This window comes from Zosterops lateralis (assembly GCF_965231275.1).
Source record: "Zosterops lateralis genome assembly, chromosome: 1".
Taxonomy (NCBI): Eukaryota; Metazoa; Chordata; class Aves; order Passeriformes; family Zosteropidae; genus Zosterops; species Zosterops lateralis.
The window spans coordinates 133552054-133564276 of NC_139762.1; the positions used below are offsets into that span (position 1 = coordinate 133552054).

General features: G+C 42.5%; 1 protein-coding gene across 1 annotated transcript in view; it reads right to left on the reverse strand.

The window, feature by feature from the left end:
• The window catches only part of LRP12 (LDL receptor related protein 12), a 50807-nt gene extending 40753 nt beyond the window's left edge, over positions 1-10054 (reverse strand). The window contains exon 1 of the mRNA XM_083881118.1: positions 9960-10054. Within this exon, the coding sequence (XP_083737244.1) occupies positions 9960-10038 (79 nt within the window). The 5' untranslated portion in view covers positions 10039-10054. The remainder of the gene's footprint in view (positions 1-9959) is intronic.
• Positions 10055-12223: the final 2169 nt, after the last annotated feature.

Here is a 12223-nt window from a genome sequence, read left to right on the forward strand (position 1 = left end):
CAGATCCACCTCCTTTATAAAGCTGCAAAATACAGATGGTTTCAGAAAACTGGTGAAAGAAAGTCAAACACAGACCTATTCACTTAATCCTCACATACATATTCCTGGCTTCCATGCTTTTACTTAACATTTTAAGACTGATGCACAGATGAATATTTCAAGATATTAATTCAAAATAAGTCACTATCAAGCACTAATAACATTCTGTTAGTTAGGAGTGTGGGATGTCTCTCAACTCCCCAGCCATGACCTTAACTTTACTCTCTGGGCAATTTGACTTGGAGGATGTCATCACTATGTAGGACAGTTGCACTGCTGCTCCTCCTAATCTCCACAGTTTAAAAACAGGATCTCTTATTCCAGGAAAACTCCTCATGGACGCTAAAAGCACCTGTATTGGGTTTGCATGGACAGGTTTTGGTAGCAGAGAGGTTACAGGAGTGGCTTTCTGGAGAAGCAGCTGGAAGCTTCCACCGTGTCCAGGAGAGCCAATGCCAGCCACCTCCAAGATAGATGTGCTGCTGGCCAAGGCTGAGCCCATCAGAAATGGTGGCAAAACCTCCGGGACAACTTATTCAAGAAGAAAAAAAAAAGTTATTGTGCAGCTGTAACTGCGGCCAGAGAACAGCAGAGTGAGAATACGTGAAAGGAACAACTTTGAAGATCAGTGGAGAAAGAGGGGCAGGAGGTGTTCCAGGCACTGGAGCTGAGATTCCTCAGCAGCCCATGGTGCAGCCACCCCATGGTGAGGCAGCTGTGCCCCTGCAGCCCATGGAGAACCACAGGGATGTGAAGATCCACCTGCAACTGTGCAGGAGACCCACAGCAGAGGAGGTGGATGTTGAGAGAAGGCTTTGACTCCATGGAAGCCCCATGCTGGAGCAGGCTCCTGGCAGGGATCTACAACCCCTTGGAGAGAGAAGCTCACATCGGAGGTTTCCTGCTAGGACTTGTGACCCTGTGGGGAATCCAGACTGGAGCAGGCTGTTCTTTAAGGACTGCACCCCAAGGAAGAATGGCCCATGATGCAGCAGTTTGCAGAGAACTGCTGCCTGTGGGAACAACTCAACACTGGAGAAATTATTGGAGAACTGTCTCTCATGCAAGGGACCCCACACTGGGGCAGGGGAAGGAGTCTTCTCCCTGAGCAGCAGCAGGGAGGAACTGTGCTGAACTGCTCTAACCCCCATTCCCTGTCTCCCTGTGCCACTGGCAGGGATGAGGTAGAGCTGAGAAAGAGGAAAGGGTGGCAGATGGTGTTTTAAGGTCTGTTTTAACTTCTCATTTTCCTGCTCTGAATTTGTTAAATTCAGTTAATATCTCTAACTTGAGTGTGTTTGGTCTATGACAGTATTTGGTGAGTGATTTCCCTCAAGGACTTTATCTCAACCCATTAACTCTCTGTTATACATTCCCTGTCCACTTGCAGGAGGGAGTTAAAAGAGTGGCTTTGGTGGGTGCCCAATGTTCAGTCAGGGTCAGCCCCCAACAGCGCCACACACAAGATTTACAATTCCAGCTGACAGTGGGGAAAGCTGACTGTGCTCTTCACTAAGGCAAGAGGATAAAGGTATAGTTCTTTCCCCCAAGAAAATGTACTCATCTACAGTGTAAAGGCAAAAGTGTAGTGTCCCACATTCCCACAATGGATGAAGAAAACTGGAAAGCTAGTATTGTGGACCTACAAAGAGGTAAGTAACATTATCACTCAGCTGTGGTACATTGGATTGTCATTTGTATGAGAACTGTGATACCACTGAGGCTTTGTTACAGTGTGCGCAGATGACAGACACAACAGATAATTTAAAATCTGGAATTGAAGGGAGACAAACTAGACAACACCTAGGCAACAGGCACTGGAAACAGCATTAGCTGGATCAGCAGCAACAGGGAGGTAGGTCATTAGTAACTTGACTCTATAAACATGCAGCTCCCAGGCACATCCTGCAGTAAAGCTGCTGGAGTGCAGAAATGCCAAATGCCAGTATCAGCCAGAAAAGGGATCACAAAAAAGGATGCTTAAAAATATTGATGAAAGCCATTTGTTGAATTACAAAATGTTCAAAGATCTCTACTTGTTTATTCAGTTATTTGCTAAAGTGCAGGTCAGATGCAGGAATCCAATGTTCCTGTAACACCCCTCTGCCCAAGAATACTTGGCAGGCCAGAGATCAAGACCTCAAACAATTTCCAAGCCCTTCCTGCATTTGAACCCTTTTTTTTGCTTGCCTGAAAGAGTAACCTCTTAGACTCATTAGATGCTCACTCAGCCACCACAACACCCTCAAAACAAAACGCTGGTTCCTTTCCTCCCTTCTATTTGCCCAACCTCTTAAAAAGAGCTGTTCTTGCAGACATCTTTGCCTCCTATTCCACTCTGAAGAACAGTTCTGCCACCTTTAGCTGTGAATGTGACTTAACTTTCCTCCCCTTGCCACCTCAGCTCTCCTGTCTTGGTGAATCTCCCCAGTCACAGACACCAGCTGAACTTTAGCCATGGAACTGACTGCTCGTTCAGTACTTTTAGATAGGAAACATGACAAATGGGAGGTGCCCTGACAAGGGAAGCTATTTCTACTAATTATACAATCACCCAAATCCATCCCTGTCAGTACTTCCAGCTGCCTGTTGCTGTGATGTGTCTGATGTCATTCATCTTCCTAGTTAAGAGCAGACATCTCTCTCAGATTATTTTAACTGATGTTTAGATCATGGAAAGGACATATGCTCTTTCTCCATACTTTTAAAAAATTACAAATTGGAAAATACAAAATATGTATTCTTTCAAGTCCAGTTACAAATATTTTAGTGGAGTTTAAACACACATTTTGAGTTAAATCTCTGTGCACTCTCCCTGAGCACTTCTTTAGAAGACAGCGAATGGAAAAATTTAGTAAGTAACAAATTTAGTAAAAAAAATTTAGTAACAAAGAGTAGGCTGAAGTAAATACAACAATATTATAAACAAAAAAGGACCTTAATTAGGACTCCGAAATTAATCTCTGTTTGAAAATTACTCTATTGAACTCTATGTGCAGGAAATAAAGAAAAGGAAGGTTAAAGTCTCCACTTAAATCTAAGTGATAAGAGAAGCACATATATATGGATTTGTTTACTGCATGTGATTTATTCATTATCTCAGTCCCAGTTACTACAACATCCCTAAAAGAAGCTTTTGAGATACTCCATACAATTTCATAGAAAGAAAACACCCTACCAGGGTATACTAATTCAGTGGATTATAATACCCTTTGTGAAGCATAGAAAAAAAGGCATTAAGCAAAGTCTTATGAAAATTCATGTTCAGTTAAAATCTAGAAGTCAGAGCATATGAAGGTAAGTGCATGCTTTCCCACTACAAGGCACATCAAACAAGATTTCATTTTTCTGTTCTAAACTGCTTACCTTCAGTTACTGAGAAGTTCTTTCCCTCTGTACTTACAGAGGGACTTATCCTATCTCCCAACAGGTCATATGAGGCTGGAGTAATAAAACCAAGTTACAGGACCCTCTAGCAGACTAATATTTTCTTAACTTTTAAATACAAGCAACTTCCTAACAGACTTCCACCACATGCCAAAGTGTGCCCACACTGCTTGTTAGAGGATCACTCTAGTGTTTTATGGCTACAACTGACTGTGAATGTCTGCTTTAGTTACCCACAGTCAGTGCCAGGAAAACATCTCCAAAGTTAAGCAAAGGGTAGTCATGAATTCCAGACAATCAGATGGGTAAAACATGCAGTTCCCATCCCAGTATGTAGTTCAAACGTGCTTTCTACTCACAGGAAACACAACTAGCTCACTTTCATTGCTCTGCAGAATTTATAATTTACTAAGTGTGAGCACATTGAGCTTTCTCTCACAACAAAAAATTCCACAACCAAATAAACGTATCGGGGAAAGTCCTATAAGTAATAAAACTCATAAGATGCTTAAGTGAGAGACCACCTTGACTCAAGGTACTAAACCAAATGGTTTTGTGTGGCTCCCTTCCCCCCTTCAAAATAATGCTCTACTTGTAAGCTTTCTTCATTTTGGGGAGACTGTTATTTTTGCTTGCTAACTTCCTGACTAGTTCCAGAAAGTTGTTTTCCACAAAATAGCCAAGAAAGATATACAGAAATTCCCCCATAACCTAAAATTAAGTGTCAAACAGGATAGCAGGGGAAAAAAAAGTCTTGTACGTAGCTATTTAAATGTGCTAGCCTTGATAAGAAGACACCACCACCATGTACCAAAAGTTACAGTATATCCAAATTTAAAGTATCTGTTCAGAGAAACAAGTCCCAACCACAACTTAGATTAGGGCTTTTTTGAAGTGTTGGCACTGATCTGTCAATTATGCTGAATTTAGCAGTTTTAACTTAGATACACACAAGAATCAATAATACATATTTCAGAGCAATTGTAATGCTTTGCATGATGAATCACCAGTGAAGTAACAACTGCAGCAAAAAATCAAGTGTAGGAAACAAAAAAAGAAGATAAAAACCCACAATTTTTCAGAGTATGGTATCATACAGCCTGCTATAAAGCACTCTGAGCATTTATTTCCACTGTGGGGATAAACACAGGAACTCAAATCTACAATCAAATTTTTTAGTATCTAATGCACTAGTACCCAGTGTTTTCTTAAAACCATGTAATGAAGGCTCAGCTTTACCAACCAACAGACACCTTGAGTAATAACTGGCACTGCAAAAATGCCACAGCAAGTAATTCTGAAATGCATACAAGCTACAAACATCCCAGGCTGTCAACAAATCATGCTCTCTCAATTACTGCCCAGCTAGATATCTCAGCTGTTCCAGTATTTTAACATAATCATTAACTATCTGGGACAGTATAAATGGAAGACTGAAACTAGAAAATGCAGAGACATCTAAGAAAGCAAAACCACACTATTTACACAGTACAAACAGGACTCATGAATTTTTAAAAACCTGTAAAGAAATTAGTGAATTATACTTAATAAGCATGGAAATAACGTCTACACCTTGGGAAACTGGAAGCATTTCATTAAAGGTACATAATGTGTGAAGGAATGTACCTAACACACCAAAGGCACAAAGTTTAAAAATCTGAGATCTGCTAACAAACCACAAGACTGATAATAATTGTATAATTTTTAGTCAGACCTAGTACAAAACAATAAATATTTAGTGCTTAGTTGAAAATAATACTCATACAATTTCAATCTGTTTGATATTAAAACAGGACTGACTGAAGTAAAGGAATCAAAGAGATTCACCTGTAGGGTCCTTCCAACACTAATGCAGTAGAGCTCTTCCCCTCCGAGCAATGACAGAACAGATGAAGAAGCCATGCTAATTACATGCCTTGCTCTGATGACAAGAATGGAGTCAGATGGCTTCTGTCATGATTCTGGTTACAAGAACACCTCTGCTCTTCCTCTGGCTGACAGTATTCTCATTTAGTGCATAATAACAATCACACCGACTACCTCATATTCAAATTTCAAACTTTTTGCTATGAGCTTGTTTAGGATATGTTTTTTTTTCTCCTCCCCTCAAATGAATGTTGCTTTAAATACTGTCCACGTGACCTCACAGACATTTTGACTATAGATGTGACATTGGCTCTGAACAGTCAGTTTGAATGTGTACATACTTTGACAAGTTGACATTCGATTAACTTATTAGACAACATAAATTTCTACAGTGTTGTAATTGGGACATGTTCTCTTAAAGGACTACAAAACTGTTCTAATAAATTAAATGCAGTGGTTTTGCCAATAATACGATTTACAGCTTATCAGAATATATCTGTTCAGTATATCACCAAATATCACAAAAGACTGACATTCAAGAGTTTAAGATACAATAATTTATTAAGTTAAGCTATTCCTTTAGGACAGTCTGTTCTGCCTTTAGAGTTCAGCTTCTTTAGAAAATTGAATAAACTGGCTGGCAGACTTTATTTGCTTACATGATACAGGATGTTATTTCAAACAAGGTGAATGAACTCAAAGAACCATTTATTCTTCCTGATCTCATACCATCATTACCAACCTGACACGCAAGTTCGGGTCCTGACAAGTGAACTGTTATGACAATTTTACTTGTTTTCCCTTAGAAACAAATGAAGAATGAGTTACATACACAGTGTTGCTATAATTTCAGGCAACATTTGTACCACAGAAACCTGGAATGGTTCTAATCCAAAATGAAATGTTTTAAGGTTTATATAAGTGTACTATGTTTTTCTTTAAAAGGACAAAATACTATCAGTAGCACTGTAGTCTCAGTAGTGTTACATAAAACACTGCTTCAGTCACAATTTTGGAGAATAATCCTTTTCTGATCTCCACTAATAACAAAGTTATTAGAGCATCCAAGGGTACTCACCAAACCAAAAACCAGCCTAGAGATGAGGATAATTAAGATTGACCTCTTCTGCTGCCATTTCTACCTTGGAACTCTTTTAATGTCCCTGTCCTACTACTATAAATATTTTTCTTTGACACACATTTACATCTGGAAGTCAGAAGCAGGGAGATTCATCTGCTGTATCACTGTAGTGACTGCTACCAACTGTACAAAACTTTATAGAAATTGCCTGTAGTCTTCTGCTCAGTGTGACATAAATTCAAATAATTATATAATATATATTTAAATAGTTAAGACTACTTAAAGTTAGAATTTTCAGAAATCTGAAGAAGCCAAATACCCATGCTTCCAAACTCCATTCCAAAGGAAGGCATGTCCTAGTTTCTGCATTATACCACCTCAGAGACTTTTCATAACTCAGCTTCTGCTCTGAACAGCAATCCTTCACAAACTGGTCCCGAAAGTGCTCCATCACAGTACCAATTAGATATAAACAATCATCTTGTCAAGAGTTAAATAAAAACCAAACAAAACGGTAACATTAGAAACTCAGTTCTCTAACCTAAGCTCATGTTTTAGCAAGAAAAGGAATAAAATCAGCATCCCTGGAGGTACTTTAAACATGTGTAGATGTGTTGTTCAGGGTTTAATGATGGACTTGGAAGTGCTGGATTTGCAGTTGGACTCTTAGGATATTGAATGTCTTTTCTAACCTAACCATGATTCTATGATTCTAAGATTTACTTAATTTTCAGCTGATAAATCACAGAACTTTGGTTTGAAAAACATTTCCCTCAAGAACAGGACTGATTTGTAAATGACATTTCTATCCTAAAAGAATTACTTGCACAACATATGGTTCTGTTTTAAACTCAGATAACTGTTATGGCCTTTGAGATAAGCAGAAATGTCTCAATATTTGTCCCAGTAAAAGCTAGGCTAGGATTATATAGAGACACATAAAACCAATTATTTCTTGGATATAAAACTCTCAAGCCAACTGGAAGGCTGGAAATATAAACCAAAAAATACCGTTGCCCAATGCCCTACCAAGCCGTAATTCTTGTTAGTCAGTGCTATTCCAATATTTCACTCATCAGTATTCCTCCTTCTCAAATTTTTATAATTATAGTCATCATCAGAAAGGTTTGAAAAATTCACCAACTACAGGGAAACAGAGAAACATTCTCTGGAGAGCTCAATGCCCACATAACAACCTTGGTGAATTCAGTATTTTGATTAGCAGAAAATTCTTGACATTTTAGCTGTGCAACTGCATAATGGAAGGCAACTGAAGTGATGCACCATTGCTCTTCCAGGCTTGCATTTACCTTGGGTACTGCCTACTGCATTCAAAGCCTTCCCAAAATGGTATCTGCAAGGCTCTGCTCAGAATCAACATCACAGTCCAGGGCTATGCTGACAGCAGCATCTTGATCAAATTCATGTCAATGCTAAATCAGTTTGGTCTGGAAGAGCTAAAAGCAGTTGTACAGGAAGGTAAAAAGCTTTAATAGGACATAGTTCCCAGCCTCATTTTCTTCTCCCAAAATAAATAAATGGGAGAAATCTAAGTGAAAGCTGGAGAAAGGGCTATGCTACACAGTAAATGCTTGCTTTTGTTTTGGATACTAAAGCCTGGGGAGGATAAAGTGCCTTTCCTTTGAGCAGTGAAACTGGTCAGAATTTCAGACATTTTTAACAAAAACTGTTAAAAGAAACGAATTCCTCATGAGGATGAAGTGACACAGCATGCTGATCAAAATCAGAAGTGCCTCCCCCTTCCTGGCAGTGGCACTAACAGATGTTGGTGTGTTTCCTAGCAAGGCTAAAGAAACTTATGAAGCCTCCTTGGCTGAACTTTCAAAAGTCTTGATTAAAGGTCTATGAAAAATGTTATTCTGAAAGAATTTAATTTGGTTGATTTTTCTCTACTCAAAGATTATGCTTGTGATTTAAAGCTTTTGTAAGGGAAATGCTGACAAATAACACCTAAGTTACAGTATCACAATTCAAATAATTTTCCTTAGGTGAGGCTGAGGAGGAATATCACAATTATAATCTTGACTTTTAATTTCAATTCCGAGATGAGTATAATACAACCAGTATAATACACTGAATTTGTTAAAAAAACTTTTCACAGAAATCCATTTTTTTAAAGTACATTAAGTATGCAAACAGAAGAACAGCTTAATATATCCAAACTTGAGATTTTTGCTACCACTTCCGGTTCCACCATTACCTAACTCCTTTTCAGTTGTGCTTGTAGTTTACCTTTTGACATGAAACTCTTTTGCTTTACTTAATATGCATTTAAAAGACTGGTCAGTACCCCACTTTGTTGTGCAAATACACTTGTGCTCAAAAATTAAACTTTCCCGGTGTAACTATTTGGTTACAGGTACTGGCAGAGTTGTAGCTCTGAGAAGCCTTCCTTACTTTTCTACTAATGTAAATATGAAATTGGGAAAGCTCCTTCAAGTTTATGTAGTACATCTACATTTTTAGAGTTCGGACTGACTGTTGTGGCACAGGCTGGACAAAACACTTTGCAAAGGCACATCTGAAATATCTTGATGTTCCAGACACAAGGTTGCTTTTTTAACAGCAAAAGACATTCCAATTACTTATGTTCAATCATGTGTTTAGAGCAAAGGCATCTACTTCAGAAACTACTACAGCAGGGCCCCTGTCGCTGTCCTCCTCAGGGCACAGCACAAGTCCAGCTCCGTGCCAAAGGCTGCTTCTCCTGCTTGAGGCCCGTGGACACAACCTATGCTCGACTCCATAAAGCAAACACAACTCCCTGAGAAAACATGAGACGACTCTCTTTGTCAAGTGTTTTGATCTGTCACGTGTTACTGGACCACCTTTATACTGTAAAAACCAACCTCAGTACATTTACACAAATATTGTTCACCGGCAGTTCTGTTTAAAGACGGGTTTATACCCAGGGATGAAATCCTATTCGGCGACGAACTGCAGACAGGCTGAGCAGAAGCAAAGGTCCCTGGAAGGTCTTCCGGGCCTGTGCTGATGTGTCACAAACTCATCCCCAGCGCCAGCCCCCGACCCCTGGCCCCGACACCAGGCCTCGCTCGTCCCGGCCGGACGTGGAACATCTCCCAGGCATCCATCCCTATTATCCACGGGCAGCGATTACTCGTGACTCAGAGGATTTGGGGCTGGCTTGTTTGTGCGGCCCCGCGCCAACTCCGGAGTTCCCGGCAGCGCACATCTGCGGGAGAGCAGATCCCAGACCCCAGGGCCCCGGGCCCAGCTTTCAGGACTTCCCACAAGAGATTTCCCTCCACCCCCACAAATAATAAATAAATAAACATATTAACAACACGCCAAAAAAACCCAAACAACACAAAACAAACAAAACAAAAAACCCCGGAGAGAATTGTGGAGCGGTAGAGCTGGAAGGAGGAGACGGGGCTGGGGGCAGAGAAGGGGAGTGCGGGGCCAGCGGCGGGGCCTGGGAGGCTCCGGGACCCCGGGGAGGCCGGCCGGGAGAAAGGCCGCTTTGTTCCCCCGCCCCTGCCGCTCCCGGCCCGCGAGACGGAGGCGGACGGGCGGCGTCGCTGCCCTGCCCGGTACCTACCGCAGCAGGAGACGACGAGGAGCAGGAGCTGCGCTGACCTCCAAGCCGGGGAGCCCTCCGCGCTCCCCCAGGGGGCCATAACACCCGCCCGCGGGGAGGCGGCGCCGAGCCGGAGCTGCCACCGCCGCGCCCCCGACACGGAGCCGGAGCTGCCGCCGCCGCCGCCGCAGGAGGAGCCGGCGGCGCTTGGCTCCCTCGCCCTCCGGGAGCCGCCGCCTCGGGGAGCGCTAGCGGCCCGCACGGCTGGGCCGCCCGTCCGCCCGCCGAGCCATGAGCCGCCACTGCCGCCGCCGCCGCCGGCCTCGGCCTCGCTTCCTCCTCCCGGCTGCGCCCCGCCGCGCCTGCGCACTGCCGGCCCCAGCGCGTGCAGCCGCTCCCGGCAGGGGCGGGTCCCCAGACGGCACCGCCTGCCGCCTCCTCCGGATCCTCCGGCTCCTCCTTCCGTGCCTCCTCACTCCCCTCCTTCCTCCCCTCACACTCCGCCGCCGCCGCCGCAGCCGCCGGGGTTTGGCCCGCCCCGTCCCGACGAGGCTGAGGCCGCATCCGGAGGAGGGAGGGTGGATGCCCCGGCGGCTGAGCGGCCCAGATAACCCCGGCCCGCACGGGATAACCCAGTGCGAGTGTGAGAGCCGTGGCTCTGCGCCCTCAGTAAAACTACCAAACCAAAGCTAGTCTGGAAAGCACAGGGGTGCTCTGGCGGCTGCTGTGCTCCTGACCTCCCAATCTGCATTTCAGCAGCGAGACCGAAAAATTACCCTGGAAGCACAAAAAGGGCAACCACTGTAGAGGCAAAAATATGGGCCCCAGAGAAATTTTTTGTGGCGCTTCCTGTTCGATTTTACGGTTGCCCGTTTTCACAGCGCAGTTTTTATATTTAGTTTTAATTTTGCAGTGCCTGTGGCAGACTGTGAGAAGTGTTATTGACCGTGTTCGACTAGAAACATTTGTTTTGGAATAACAAAGTATTGTCATGCTTGAGAAAAGCTAAATTAGTTCGTGTTGATCAGGCTTTATAGCTACACCTTGAAAGCAGACGTGTTGAGTCAGAGCAGAGTTCTTGCTCCACAAATGGTCATTGCAATGGAGAGTGCTCTATCTTATTTCTTCTCATTCATCTCATTTTTTAATAGAATCATGAAACCATTTTGGTTGGAAAACACCCTTAAAAATCGTTGAGTCAAACTGTAAATATAGCATTGCCAAGTCCACTACTAAACCAGGTCCCCACATGCCACATCTAACATATCCTTTAAACACTTCCAGGAATGGTGAGTCAACTACTCCTCTGTTCTAATGCTTGACAGCCCTTTCTGTGAAGAAATATTTCCTAATATCCAATAACTTTTCCTGTCACAACTTGATATCGCTTCATTTATTGTTCTGTGATTTCTCCTGCATTTGTATTCAAATCCCTATTTGGGGAGGAAGAGAAATGTATTGGGAGGATGTCTCATTTGAAAGGGAGGAGATGTTTATTTAAGAGTGAGCATCTGGATGAAGATTGAGTATTATAATTGTCATGGAAAAAGGAAGGTAAACCAGCCAAGCATGAATGCTTTCCAACTCTGGGAAGTTGTGGTCCAGAAACACCCTGAGATGGCATCATTGAGTTTAACAGTACTCAATGGATTGGTCTTCAGTACATTTGCCCAGTCACAGTTTGAGCCTGTGAGTGTTCATCCCTACAAAGCCATGAGTTTGCCCACAAAATTAACGTTTCATGGAAGAAGAATATACAGCCTATAGGTTTATACGGATAAGTAAAGCATTCATAGCAGCTTGGCCAACAATCTTTTATGTTTCTTTCTACTCACAAGTAGAAAGACTACTTCTTCAGTGAAACCTCAGGTGGCCTTTTTTTCATGCACTCAATCCCGTTCCTTTTTTAATTATTAACAATGGGGCACTGAAGGAATGCTCAGGAAGTCTGGTCTGTAGCTACTGAGAGAGGCATTACTGCTTTTATGAACAGACACCACACAAAGCCTATGAAAACACGGGGACTTCTAACCCTCCCACAGGTAATTACAGCTGTGACTGAGAGATGTGACATAATTCTCTTTCCATAGATTTTAGTTGCATAACAAAGAAGACAACACTAATTATCTTTTAAGATTAAATGCAATTCCAAACAACTCAAATATCTGTGTTGGCAAAAGTACTTTCAACCTACTGCACAAACAAGTGGCTACCCTTTACCATGTACCCAGGTTAATTGTTCATGACAGAGAGCAGAGCATCAACCACTGGCATCAGGGGCTTAA